General features: G+C 37.4%; 1 protein-coding gene across 1 annotated transcript; it reads left to right on the top strand.

Moving 5' to 3' along the window:
• The first annotated feature begins 3,808 nt into the window (after nt 1-3,808).
• On the top strand, nt 3,809-15,008 carry MIK (pfkB-like carbohydrate kinase family protein). The gene is made up of 2 exons (XM_089165962.1): nt 3,809-5,230; nt 14,653-15,008. The coding sequence occupies exons 1-2, from the start codon at nt 4,361-4,363 to the stop codon at nt 14,848-14,850; spliced, it is 1,068 nt and encodes a 355-aa protein (XP_089022088.1). The 5' UTR covers nt 3,809-4,360; the 3' UTR covers nt 14,851-15,008.
• The last annotated feature ends 365 nt before the right edge of the window (nt 15,009-15,373 follow it).

A 15,373-nucleotide genomic window follows, 5' to 3' on the forward strand; every position in this document is an offset into this window, starting at 1 on the left:
GTTGAGAATGAGACTCACATGTTTAAAATTGAAATGCTTGAGGTCCGATAATAGATGTGAGTATTGCAGTGAAGAGTTTGATGAGTATTGTGTTGTGAATGGAATAAGAAGACAAAAGATTGTTCCAAAGAAACCACAACATAATGGCATAGCTAACCTCATGAACAAAATCATTATAGAGTATGCCATGAGCATGTTGTTGAATGCTAAATTACTTAAAGAAGTTCCGGGGTGAAGCTTTAAACACTGTTGCATACTTGATCAACAGAGGACCATCTACAACAATTGACTTCAGATTGCCTGAAGGAAGCTTGGATAAGAAAGGAGGTAAAACTATCACATTTGTAATTTTTGGTTGCATCTCCTATGTTCATGTTGATGCTGAAAATAGATCTAAGTTAGATGCAAAATAAGAAATATGCACTTTCTTAGGCTATGGAGGAGATAACTTTGGTTACAGGCTATGAAGGAGATAGCTTTAGTTATAGGCTATGGGATCATGATAAGAAAAAAGTGATCCGAGGTAAAGATGTTATATTTAATGAGGATGTTTTCTACAAGGATAAGATGGATAAGATCAAAGAGAAGAACAAATTGGAGGAACCAAAATATGTTGAATTTAATGACATTCTTCTAATGATCTTGGACATCTTGATGTAGAACAGATTGATGAACATGAAACTCATGAGTAGCCAATGACTCCACCCATTACAATGCTGCGTGAGATACGGACTATTATTGCCCCAACCCGTTACTTTCCATCTCTACATTATTTATTGCTCACAAATGGTGGTGAACCTAGTTGCTATGATGAGGCAATGCAAGTTGTTAGTAAAATGGAATGGAAGAAAGCCATGGATGATGAGATTAATTCTCTATATACAAATCAGACTTGAAAATTGGTTAAGCTTCTAGCTAGGAAGATGACAATTCAAAACAAATGGGTGTATAAGTTGAAACAGGAACATGATGGCTCTCAAAGATACAAGGCTAGGTTGGTGGTAAAAAGTTTCCAACAGAAGGCAAGTATCGATTTTACTAAAATTTTTCTCTTGTGGTTAAATTGTTTACAAATTGAACTGTTCTAAGTATTGTTGTTGCAAAAGATTTACATTTAGAACAATTGGATGTCAAAATCGCTTTCCTCCATGGTGATCTAGAGGAAGATCTATATATGTAGCAACCATAGGAATATATAGAGATTGGCAAGGAGCTCCTTGTGTGAAATTTATAAAAAGTCTCAATGGACTTAAGCAGATCCCAAGACAATGGTATATGAAATTTGACAGGTTTATTTAAGGAAATAATAATACTCGTTGTCATGCATATCATTATTGTTATTTTAAGAACTTTGAAAATTCATACATCATCTTGCTCTTGTATGTGTATAATATGCTAGTTGCAGGCTCTAACATGATAAATATTAGGAACCTCAAGAAGCAATTGTCCAAAGAATTTTCAATGAAAGATCTGAGTACTACAAAGCAAATTTTGGGACTAAAGATTGAAAGGAACAAGGAGAGGAAGATGCTGAAATTATGCCAAAGTGAGTACATTTCAAAGGTGTTGAAGAGATTTGGCATGGAGAGTGATAAGCCAATTAGCACACCTTTTGTAGGGCACTTTAAAAATCTTTCAAGATTGGATAGTCCCAAAACTGAAGAAGAAAAGAAAAAGATGGCAAAGATTCCATATGCATCAGTAGTGGATAGCCTCATGTATGCCATGGTCTATACAAGACCAGACGTTTCTCATGAAGTGGGAGTTGTTAACATGTATATGTCTAATCCTGGTTTGGAACACTGGAATGCAATAAAATGGATTCTTAGGTAATCTTGTAGGTACCAAGGATGTGGCATTGTGCTATTCAAGTACTAATATACAATTGCATGATTTTGTTGATTCTGACATGGCTAGAGATGTTGATGGAAGAAAGAGTACTACATATTATGTGTTTACTCTGGGTAGTACAACAATTTCTTGGGTGTCAAGGTTGCAAAAGATTGTTGTTTTATCAACTGTTGAGGTTGAGCATGTTGTTGCAACAAAAGCTTGTAAGGAGATGACTTCACTACAAGGTTTGTTGATAGGACTAGGGTATAAGCAGGTAGATTGCATATTACATAGTGACAGTTACAGTGCAATTCAACTGGCGAAGAATTTGGCATATCATTCGAGGACCAAACATATGGATGTCAAATATCACTATATAAGGTCTTAGCTTGAGGAGGATTTTTTTCAGGTTAGAGAAGATTTACACAAGTAAGAATCCTGCAGATATGCTCACCAAGTTAATCTCAAGGGAGAAGTTGGAGTTTTGTTCAACTTCTCTTGGTCTTGTTATGTGATTTTTGGCAAGACATCGCCTCAATCCACTAAATGAAGAAACAGTTGAGAATCAGTCCTAAGTGGGAGATTTGTTATTTATGTAGGTCCGATTCTATGTGATTACGGGTGGTGGTGGGGAATGGAGCAAACAAAACTAGTTTTTTGTGTACCTGATTTACATGGAAATTCTTCATCCGATGGCCTAGATTACCCTAAGATATGGATGATGTTGATTATATATCGGTTTAGGGTTTTTTGATAGAAATATGTAACTCTTCTCCTTTTGTAATTGGTTCCTCAATTTGTTGAAATTAGTGGATTGTTTTGGCGGCCATGGCTTTTCTTCCCCTTGAGAGTTTCCCACATAAAAATTATGTGGGTTTTAATTTTTTGTGTGTGAGTTTTCCTTAGTTTCGATCCTAACAAGAAGCCCATCTATTTCATTCAAGTTCATAAAAACCCAAGTATTTCACTTTTTTTTTTTGCTAGTGAAGTATTTCACTTGTTCGAATCCTTTCACTCTTTAGATTAATGTCTCTTTGATAGAAGAAGGGGATAGAATAGTTATACCCAAGGTTTTAAGTATCCCATGATATGGTATAATACTAGTCGATATATATCCATGTTGGATACAATCGATACAATACATATCGATAATATCTTTGTATTAGATCACATTAAAATACATTAACTAGTATGATACGTCTCTTAGAATCACTTGACCGATATGATACTCAATACTACTACTTTAAACCTTGATGGTACATGTGGAGGAAATCTCTAAGCATTATGGCCTCTCAAGATGGTATCTAAACCTACGAACATTAGACATATGATCGCAGGCGTCCACTTCCATAATGCTTTTAGACGAAAAATGATTCATTCATAGTGGAGAAGCTCATGTACCAATTAGATTTGGAATTTAAATCCTCTCCACCCAAGCAGGCTGTCCACCGATCCTTCCATCTTTACAATGGATCCCATACAAGTCAGGCAGGCCCACCACATGTGATGTGGGTGGATGAAGAGTTGGGTGGAGACTTGTGTGATTTAAACTCTTCGGTACACACCTTTGGATTATTATATTTTTAAATTTCTAAATTTAATTAATATGCTATGAACCATGAAGGCATTGAATTACTACCTGACAAGAAAGGCGTCAAGTTGGAACGGCCGAACACGTCAAACGGAAAGACTCCAAAATCCAGAGAGAAATATCAACTTAGAGCAATGATATAGTGACTCGTCAAACCACCCCTTACACAACGATTCCAATTTGAATCGTCCGATCTGGTAGCCCATCTAAGTTCACATACGACGATCAGATCGGCAAACCAATCTAAGGCGAATAGATTCCAATTGTACGGTTGTCCAGGATTCATTGACAACTGAGAACCTGAGCTAGCCTCGTACATGTATGGTGTAGCAGCGGAAAATGGCAGTTCTCAACTTTCCCGGGATCCGAATGAATGTCCCCGAAGAACAGAAAACTAATAACGGTCCTCAACTTTCTACCAGATTTCGAATACTTCCAATTCAAAAGAATCAAAATCCAATTCCAAATTCTCTTGCAGTCCCCATAATGCTGCAAATACAATCCTTCTTCTTCTTCTTCCTTTCTCCTGCGATAATAGTGGGAATTTTTTTGTCTTTTTTAGTTGATGAGTTGCGAACCCTTCATTTCCCATTTTCTTCAATTCTCCCTTTTACACCAATGGCTCAGAATAACTGAAGGTGGAATAGTGGAAAACACAGCACACACCACGTACCCAAGAATCTCTTCCCCTGCTTTTCTGTCTCTCTTTCTCTCTCTCTCAGTCGTTTTGTTGGCGCGCGTCGCTTCCTTATCGAACGCAATTCAAAACTCAGGAACACGCTTTCATTCTTTGAGCATAATTGTTCCACATCGCAGATTCTCTCCGTTTGTTTTCATGGTCTGAACTTGGGTTGTTGTAAGCACTCATGAAATCAGAAGGCGTCGACGAAGAACTGAAACAAACCTCAATTTCTGTTCCGGATCAAAGAAGTCACCATGGTGAGTCGAGTTCCAGAAGAATCAGAGGCGGTGGTGGATCATCTCCGAGGTCTGGTGGTGGGAAATTACTGTCACGACGTTCTGATCCGTGATGGGCAAGTGGTGGGTGAGAGTCTTGGTGGTGCTGCGTCTTTCGTATTTAACGTTCTTGACAATCTTTCCATCTCCTGTCATTATGTTTCCAAGGTCGGCCCTGATTTTATCTACTCTGTCCCCCAAGAACCCATCCTCTGTTCTTCCTCTCTGACCACTGTCTTCCATGCCTATTTCACCTCTGAGCCAGATTCTAATGGGTTTCAAGACCGTGTTCTCAAAAGGGTTCGTGCATGTGATCCGATTAACCCTTCAGACCTTCCCGATTCCCAGTTTGATTTCGGACTGGCCGTTGGTGTTGGAGGGGAGATCCTGCCTGAAACCCTCGAGCGTATGCTTGATATCTGTCGTGTAGTTTTTGTTGACATTCAAGCGTTAATTCGTGAATTTGATCCTGTGGATGGGACTGTGAAGCTTGTTTCCCTCAGAGAGAGTGGTTTCTTTCATCTCATTCCTCGGATTGGCTTCCTCAAGGCTTCTGCTGAGGAAGCTCCTTTTGTTGATGTTGAAGAGACACGGAATTGGTGTTCTGTTGTTGTTACTGACGGGAAGGACGGTTGTAGGGTTTTCCGGGAAAATGAGGAAATGCAGATTCTGGCATTTCCGACTGTCCAAGTTGATCCTACAGGTGCTGGCGATAGTTTCTTGGGGGGTTTTGTTGCAGGGCTTTTTCGAGGTTTGGAGGTGCCGGATGCAGCCCTCTTGGGTAATTTCTTTGGTTCACTGACCGTTGCTCAGATTGGTCTTCCCAAATTTGACTCAAGACTGCTCCAGGTTTTTTCCTTTTCTTCTTGCTTCTTCCTATTTAGAGTTGGATTTTTCTAATTAAGTATGCTTTCGTTGTTTTCTTAGATACAATTTGATGCATATGAATAGATGAAATATGTTACTACTTTGGAATGTAGATGGATTCGAACAGTTCTGTTGGTTGCAAATACTTCTCTCTTTCTTTTGAGAGTTAATACATGCTTTGAGGAACTTAGTGCAACTTTAAATCCAAAATATACAGTTCCATTTGAACTTTCATCTCAAAGAAGAGCATGATAGCAGTAAATTAGCAAATAATTCAGTATTTAAGAATTCCGCATCAGGATATCATGCAGCAATAGAGGTCCCACTAGCTTCATTTAGGACCTTAGAGGACCCTTCTTCCCACAGTAAATTGCACGTAAATTGCTCTTGAAGACTTTGAAATAACCAATCCATTAATGAGTATACAGTGAGGTTTTACTTGCAAAGAGCACTGGTTGCTTGGGGCACAGTTGGAGAACAAGGAAGGTGTATCCCCTGGAAACCTACATCAGATATCTTTTTAGTTCAATCCTGGTTGGTGTTTTATATCAAGAATTTGGGCATGTCTTATATAAATACTAGGTATCAATGATACCTTTTATTTATTTATTTTTATTTTTTATTGAAAGGTATCATCTGATACATTCTTTATACAAGCTTACAACGGCCTTTGGTGCTATACAATTGTCGTTAGACAAGTGTGTTGATGGTATTCAGTCCTGTGCCGTTGTCATTAGGGTTAAAGAATAAAGTTACCATTAAGCGGAGTGTTTTGCATGGTTAAACTTTCTTTTCAGTCCTGTGCCTTTGTCATTAGGGTTAAAGAATAAAGTTACCATAAGCGGAGTGTTTTGCATGGTTAAACTTTCTTTCTTTGTTTATTTATTTATTCGGTAGAAGCATGGTTAAACTGTCATAGTTATGCATATGTGCATCCTGTCACTGTTTAATAAGTATGCATCCTTCAAATAATAAGGTGACTTTATGATTTCTTGTACAATGTAGTTACCCTTAGAGGTAGTGGATGCAAAAATTGACATCCATCATTAAAAGTGCTAACAAGATGATAATAAAGATATCTCAACTAAGATATTACACCCCCCCCCCCCCCCCAACAAAAAAAAAAAAAAACGAAAAGAAAAAAAGTTAGCTTCTGAAACAAAAAGAAAAATGAACCCAAAAGATAAAAAAATAAATAATGAAGGCATATTGTGCATGAGAATTGCAATTAGTGTAGGCTCCTTCGGTGTGAATAGAAAATGTCAAATCACTCTGCACTATTAATGGCAAACAAAAGTGCATGGTTAACTCTAGACTTAAGGAAGACTTTTTTCAGTCCACTGCTTTGCAGTTTTCAACCAATCAACTTTCAATTCAAAAGTCAGTCTAAATGGTTAGGCCACCAATTATGAAGAATGTCATTGAATTCGAGTTTACTGTTTCTCTCCCTCTACTGTTCTGGGCTTTGTTAAGTCCATAATCCAGATGATGATTTTCTGCAAGTTTTATGCTTCACATGCTGCCATTAAATACCAGCCTCTTGTGGTGTTTTTTTTTTTAAAATCTTTTCATGTCAGCCTGAACTGAATTCGTCCAAAATAACACTTTTAACAAATTTGACCATTGACAGCTGTAAAAATTTGAACTTCAACTTGTGAAAATATGTGATTTCAAATATAATAGTTTCCGATGAATTAAAGTTCAGGATTGAACCCACATCATCTCAGGGTATAGGTCCTATTGAACTCAACCTTGAAAGGATGGTAGTATCTGACTACTTTCTGTAAGGGTTTCAATTCAGTACGATACTCGTATACAGTTTGGTTTCAGCAATGGACAGTAGTTAGACACCCTGTACCAACACTGGACTAAATAAAGGATGACTTCTCCATACCAACTATATAAAAATTCTGATCCTTTGAAGGTCTCTTTGTGTTGTTCCCACCTATCTGTGCATTAATATAAGGAAAAATAACAAAACAAGGGGAATAAATATATGCTGTGTAACTTTGGTTACACTAAGATGGATAGTGAGGTGATGAATCTTGACGAGATGGAAATTCTTCAAAGTGGTTATTCTGGATATTTTGGATCAGTCATAAATAAATGTGGTGATATAATGGATGATGCTTTAGAGAGAATTTAAATAGGCTGGTTGAAATGGAGAGGTGTGTGTGGTTATTTGTGTAATTGGTTAATTCCATAAAAATTTTCAAGGAAAAATTAGTAGCTGGGTTATATGGTCAGTTATGATTATAGTGCAGAATGTTGGGTAATGCTTATAAAAACTCAGTGCTGTGGAGATAAGGATGTTGAGATGGATTTTTGAAAAACTAGAAAAGATAAATCGAGGAATGATCATATTAAAGTCGGTATGAGAGTAGCCCTGATGTGTGATAATGTACGAGAAAGTTTGACGTGGCATGGCCATGTTGAGTGTAGGCCTTTGAATGCTCTTGTGCAGAGAGGTAAATCGAGGAATGATCATATTAAAGTCGGTATGAGAGTAGCCCTGATGTGTGATAATGTACGAGAAAGTTTGACGTGGCATGGCCATGTTGAGTGTAGGCCTTTGAATGCTCTTGTGCAGAGAGGTGATTTGACTTAAACTGGAGAAATTAAAAGAGCCAGTGGCAGACCTAAGATGACCTTAAGAAAAGTGGGTGAGAAAATACATGCATAGATTTGAACTGGCTTCAAATTGAACTTCAAATAGAGCTGATTGGTGGGCAAGATCATTGTAGCCAACCCATTTAGTTGGAATGAGCAGGGAATGAAATCTCGCTGGGTTCGCCTGGTTCGCCGGGCAACCGGCAAAATCTCGGCGAAATATCGGTGAGATTTCGCCGGCGCCTTAGCAGCAAGCCAGCACTTGCAGCCTTGCAGGTAACTACTTGTCTTCGGTTTCTTTCTCTTTCTCTCTTTCTTTCTTCTTCTTCTCCTTCAACAATCCGGAAATGTCGCCGCGACTACTCTGTTTCTTTCTCTGTCCTATCTCTCTTTCTTTCGCCGCTGCTACTACCTCCTTCCAGCTCACCGCCGCTTCTGTTTCTTCCTCTTCCAGCAGTGGCGGTTACTGCTTCTTTTTTTATTTTCTGTTTCTTCCTCTTCCACGGTGCTAACCGCTGCTGCTACTGCTTCTCTTTTCTTTCTCTTTCTTTTTCTTTTTCTTTCTTTCTTTCTTCTTCTTCTCCTTCAACCATTTTTGTTTGATTTGCTGGAAAATCGTCGATTTTCCGGCGATTTTAACTGATTCGATTTTCTGGCGATATTTACAGATTTTCGTTTCGATTGGTTTTGTTCGCTGGTCACGAAACTACTGAATGCGAAATTTCGCCGATTGCGGGAAATAATGTCCTTGGGAATGAGTTACTGTTGTTGAATAACTAGCGATAAAATATTTCTAATGACTTAACTGCAGTCAATCAACTGTAGTCAATGCCTCCACGCATTTCCATGCACTCCACTCCACTCAATCATTTTTGTTTGATTCGCTGGAAAATCGTCGATTTTCCGGCGATTTTAACTGATTCGATTTTCTGGCGATATTTACAGATTTTTGTTTCGATTAGGTTTTTGTTTCGCTGACCAGCGAAACTACTGAAAATTGGCGAAATTTCGCCGATTTGCGGCGAAATAATGTTCCTTGGGAATGAGTTACTGTTGTTGAATAACTAGCGTATAAAATATTTCTAATGACTTAACTGCAGTCAATCAACTGTAGTCAATGCCTCCACGCATTTCCATGCACTCCACTCAAACAACTAATTGATGGTCAACATCTTGACTATGTTGTTCAAAACTGTCTACATTAGGCTAAAGACAAATATCTTACAGTTGTATACATTTTTCAAATTCATTGGTCCAGTCTTGAATGGTCCAAGTAGTTTTTGGTTTATATGGAAAATTGGAAAGGAATGATCACTCAGATGTCACTGGGTAACAAACCAAAAAGCTGATCCATGATTTTCTTTCTAGAGTGACCTTTTTAGGACCTGTTGAACGTCCAAATTTCTTTCACATGGCTGTGTAAATTTAGCCAGTTTATTTTTCTTTTGAATGGCAAGGTTATAACACTAGCCAATCACCCAAAGAGGCTCTGAAAGTCTGACAGGGTTTGCCTTTTGAGTGCTTTTTAGCTTTCCAACAGAATTTTGTTGGTACCTTATTCCTCTACTGTGCTGTATACCAAGTGACTTCCAGTTTGGCAATTTGAATGAAGCTTTCCTCCCTGATTTATAACATTTATATAGTTCCAGGTGAATTTGCACAAGTTCAGGTATATCGTGAAACTTATCCACCCAAGTTGGCCCACATACTACATTTAAGTGCAAAACTAGTGTTGATTTTTTAATGCTGCCAGCAGGATCAAAACCAGAACCAGCAGCAAATCTCAAATTTTATGTCACAGTGGGCTGGTAAAGAAACATATACTTTTTGAGTTCATGCAGTCGATTAAGTGCCTTGGTAGGTTTGAGTTGGGGTTATTGTTCTCATATGTGGAACTTTTGTACCCATGTGATGACTTCAGTATTTTAAGGTTAGCGATTGATTTTTCTCTATGAATAGGATGTGGGGATCAGTGAAAGCCTAGAAAGATTTACCTATCTGCATGTAAAGAAGAAAGAATTTCAATGTAGGGATTAGGATTACTACAGTCTGACATACTCCTAGGTCAAAAAATGGCCATAGTACCACTAGATTTTCAATATTGGTGGAATCAGTTGTACTTGTAGAATGAATTGTAGTAGGAAGCAAACTTCCCAGACTTAATCTATCCTGTTCAGAACAGAGCAATTTTCATTTCATTTTTTAGCCCAAAAGGTGACATTCACAGGTTAGTTTATATTGGCTTGTAACCTGTGGTAGATGGACCCACAAGATTTTGAATCAACAATAATCAGTAACCTCTAGAGTGGCTCTTCAATGCTCTAGACTGACCAGAAAGTGTATAAGCCCAATTGAAAATTAGTTTGTTGTTGAGAATTGAATAGTATAACATGGAAAATTCTGTATTCATTCCAAATCCATAATAAGACCCAGATCCAATAATAAGATTTCAACCAATCGACACCTAGATATGATGACATCTGAATAGAATGATATAAATTTGCTAACGAACCAACCGTGCAGAAATCACTTTGTTCTGATAGATGGGATTCACTCTTGACATGGTCTTGATATGATCCGATGATCTGATCATATGAACAAAAACCTCTCCATTTTAGAGAATAGAGCTTACTTTAGTTGGACTCAAACTTGCTGATTTGGAGGTTTGGGTAAACCATAATCATGCCTTGGTAGCTCTACAGATCACTTAATTGATCTGAAACTTCTGGACATGCCTAATTGTCATTCAGCACTGAAAATGGCTCATACCATTAAAAGAAGCAAGGTAATGCAGCAGCATCCCTGGATGCCAAATGGATGCTCACGATTTGATTAGAAAGCATCAAGCTGAAGATGAACAATCTTAACGTGGTGACAACCCTGACTGCATAATAGACACCAAGGGACCCATATAATTTCTTGTGACATCCTAAACTGCTTTTGGTACACCCAAAACTGCGGCTAATCACATTTGTATAACCCATAACTCCAATAGTGGCAAAAAGTTCCTCGTTGTCCATGTAATCCTCTTCACACCTTGTCCTGACAATTCATCGGCCTAGTTGTGTGGTGATCTCGGCTTCCAACTTAACCAACAATTTACCTAGCGTGCCAAGAATCTTATGTTAAATTCTTTGTAAAGCTTGATGGAGTTGTCATTTATTTGATTTCATCAGTATTCTAGTCTCTGTGTGGGATGTGAGAAAAATAGAGTAGGTTTATAGCATGAGGATTTGTTATTCCCTTATTTCCCCCCCCATTAAAGTTCACCAAAAACTTCATGTTTAGGGTTTAGCTAATGGACAGTATTAGATTTGTTATTTGTTGCTATAGTTGTTTGTATGTCCTAGTTTGGTTGTTATTTATTTCTTTTGCCTTAGTATCTCCATGAGTTTCATCTTCTGCTCTATTTATTCTGTATTTCTCTCTGCTATTCCTTTTACCTTTATATGAGGGTTGTTTCTCTAATTTTGTACTTCTCCTGTTCGACCCTCCTTGCACTATTTCAATTCAGACCAGCTTCTGTTATTCCTTGATATACGTAAACTCTGGACCTTGGCAGTTGTTCAGTTCCCTTCATAAAGAGGATAATAACACTTACCAAAACAATTGAAGTCAGAAAAACTGGGCAACTGTGAGAAGTAATATCCAAGATGATAGCAACAGCAGTGGCTTCTTAGATTCAGATTAATGCATAAAATACATCAACAAACGTTTTTCCATTTTCCAAGAAAAACAATAACTGCAATCAGTACTGACTCTTACATCCCCCTAAAACAGGGGAATAATAGATATAGAAGAAAGCTCTTACCAATCTGAAGTCCTTAACTTGAGTAAACCAAATAAGCCAAATCAGAAAGTAAACATAAATTCCTGTTGGTCATATCTTCCTATTCTAAATGAAAGACAACTAGATCTGTTATAAGCTTCTTCTTCTTCTTCCCATTCTTTTCTCTGTAGAGGCTCATAGATCTTATGTGGAGGAATGTACAGGTGCCTCCCTCTCCTTGGCAACTGGCCTAATGCATAACTTTGATAACCATGAAGTCCCCTCCATCCTAGCTTCTTCTTTAACATATCCCTCAAAATTAAACTGTGTTTGTAAACTTCAAGGAATTTCTGAATCAAAATTTATGATCCAATTGTTGTCGGTACCCTGTTCATATTTTACCAGGTGCCTGCTCAGATCATTCCCAATTTGCATTACCATCACTTCAGAAAACTAATTTCGTAAGCTTTAAAGCATTTAAAAACTTCTATTGTGAAAATAATATATAGTCAAATTTGTGCCCTTGCATATATGTTTTCTATGACCTACAACAACAATTATAATCTATCTATTATGGTAGCAACAATAAGGCCGCCAGATGCAGTGTCTTCAAAATTGACAACAATGGTGGTAATAATAATCCTGATGGGACTAATAAATTCTTATCCATGGTGAATAACCAGAATTTTTTAATGCCCTGATACTATTTGCTTTTATAGGTACTCTAGTTTTTTCTAGTAACCTCCTTGATTTCCTACTGAAATTGCATGTATCATCTATAGTATGTAACAGTTCTCTGTTATATTCAAAGTTGTAGAAGTAATGTACGTTGCATGACACTTCTTCCATGTTTTAGGCCATTAGTTGATTAAATGACTCTTAGTGTGACTGGCTTGTATCACATGAGTAGTATTCATTTTGCCGTTCATTATCCTCCATGTAATTGTACAGAAAGTCTTCCCTTGGCAGTGTGTGATCATAACATCACCCTACTTGGGTCAACACAAAAACTTGCAAAATTTTGGAAATGAAATATGGTGGCTGGTTGTCTGAAATGAGTTAGCTGAACTCTCACATTATTCCTTTTAATTTATTCCCTCTGAATATAATTTATGAATGTGGATGATGTCAACATGGGGGAAACAAGGCCCTTATGAACTATGATTATGATAGGTTTCTGCTACTCTTCTAGTCTTCAGCCTTAACATTAGAAACCATGAAAATAAGATCCCGAAATGTTGCCTATCATTAGGGTTTCTGGTATTAAGATTTCCTTCTAAGGAGGGAAACAAATTTTTATTTCTGGAAGGTACCTACAGTTACACTGACAGGAAGTATTGTTGGTCATAGGAGAGTAATATCTGCAATCCTGCTTTTGGATTTTCTATATTGGAAGTTAAGCAATTGCCCTTTTCTTGATGATGGAAATTGTATCACCCAATAATAGCCCCATCCATGAAATTTGAAGGACACTGCCGGGATTGCAGCCTTGTATGTTTCGTAAATAGTATAAGCAGTTAGTTATCTGTTATCTTATGATTGGCATGCTAGTTTATTGATTCCAGAGGGGAAGTATATTTCATTTTGGAGTGCAATTACTCTTGCTTCTGTGCCGGGCTTTTAATTTTGCCTTAGGACCAAATTCACAGATCATTTGGTCAGGAAGACAGAATGTTGAGTGCATGAAGGTGAACAGTTCGGACCAAGGTCTAACCATTTTCTTGGTGAAATCTGTTGACTGATGAATGGAGTGTCCAGTCCTAATTATAACCATCTAAATTGCTGATATAGGTGGCCGTATAACTTGGATCCATAACATTGAGACTTATTTTCAGATACTTAAAACATAAAATGATGTTTCAGAAAAAGATTTCAATAGAATGGATGGAGTAGAAGGTGAATCTGGAGTGGTGTTTGATTGGCGTAATTCTTTTAAAGCTTAGAGGAAAATCCTATAAGATAGTCATATAACCCGTATATGAAATATTGGGTTAAGTGTTGTGCTTTTGAGGAGCATCGTATATTAATTAAGTGTAATGGAGATGAAGATGTTGAGATGGATGTGTGGCGAATATACGGAGGATAAAGCAAGGACTGCTGTGTTAGAGCAGTTGTATGAGAAGTTACGGTATGATAGATGGTGCAGCAATGTTCAGGGGAAGCTTTGGGGTGCTCTAGCATGGAGAAGTGATTTGTTTCAGAAGGAACTAAAAAAGCCAGTGATTAGCCTAAAATAACCTGAGGAGAAGTCGTAAGAAAGACATGCATAGCTAATGCTTTCTATCAATTATGACTTTGAATGGAGTTGATTGGAGGGAAAAAGTCATTGTAGCTGACCCCATGTAGTTTGGTTAAGTCTGAGCTAGTTGTTAATAATGAAGTTTTTTCTTTTATGCAATAAAGAACCTCAGCTGCCTTGATACACTACTAATTTAGAGTTGAGTAGCATCTCTGCCCCCCCCCCCCCCCCCCCAACACACTCTTGATTTTATATTTCCATAGAGGTAATACACCTTACCACTGTACTTGGTAGTCAAACATTATTTTATGAATTGTGTTACTTGTAATTTTTTCTCTTTTAAAGCTCACGGTGTTACGTTCCAGATTGTTTGAACCAAAACGCAGACCATTGGACTAGACTATCAGGTTACAATGGTTTTCCAATATAATAATGTGGAATATTTGGCTGCTTTTCTTTTAGAATTGCAGAAGAGATGGAGTTCATGCTTCTTTAATTCTAACTATTGCAAGATAAAGCTCAGAGTGCTTGGTGAAGTATCCAAATGTATATCTTCCTTTTGCATTGAAGTGCATGGATGGTATATTTTTTAAGATTGTGCATCTGCACATTGATTTGATGCAGATTGATAGGTGTTGAACATTTGCCGTAGGAGTGACTGATTTGCCTGTGGTTTATTTTTCCAAATCATTTCTTTATATTGGTGCCTTAATATCCCTGAAGTGACTTCTTCCCTGAAGCTGTGATATTTATTGGTTCTAATTCTTTTTCACATTGTGTATTCAGAGAGTAAAGGATGAGTTACAGAGGAAGATCCCTTGTGCTAATGGCTGTGAAAGAAAAGAAAATGCAACAGAGTTTCGGAAATCAGCTGAGCATGAAGAATTCCAGGCTTACCTTATCAGAGCAGCTAAGCTGTTTTCAGTCAACCATGGCAAGGAAGATCGATTGGATCCGCCTATCCTGCCTGAGGAGGTTGTCTAAACTCTCTGAATAATTTGGCCAGCACTTAATAATAGTTTGCAACCCTGGTGACCCTTAAGGTAGATCATTACACTTGGAAATTTTCTGAAATCTGATGAATTTTTTTTTAATCAAAGTTTAGCCAGGAGACTGGAGAACGCAAAGTGGCCATAAAGAAAAAAAAATCTTTTCTTTTTTTTTTTTTTGTTGCCATTTTTTTTTTTTTTTTTTTTTTTTTTTTTTCCATTTTAAAAAAAAAAAAAAAAAATTTAGTAGACCCCTTCTTATTTCTTACTCGACTATACCTTTTCGAGTAAATTGTTGCATTGAATCTTCTTCTGTTCTTAGCATTTTTTAGTAAATTGTTGCATTGAATCTTCTCCTATTCGTAGCATCTAATCCCCTTGTCTTATATGCCTAGTAGTTCTTATTTCACTTTGAGGTTGTTCCATTACAGACTATTGCTCACCTCTTGATGGATCAAGAGTAGTGTCATCTCTTCTTAGAGATCCAAGAAATAACGATCTTAAAATGATTTCCGTAA

The sequence above is a fragment of the Hakea prostrata genome, chromosome 8 (assembly GCF_041222555.1).
Source record: "Hakea prostrata isolate BN-2017 chromosome 8, UWA_Hpros_2, whole genome shotgun sequence".
Taxonomy (NCBI): Eukaryota; Viridiplantae; Streptophyta; class Magnoliopsida; order Proteales; family Proteaceae; genus Hakea; species Hakea prostrata.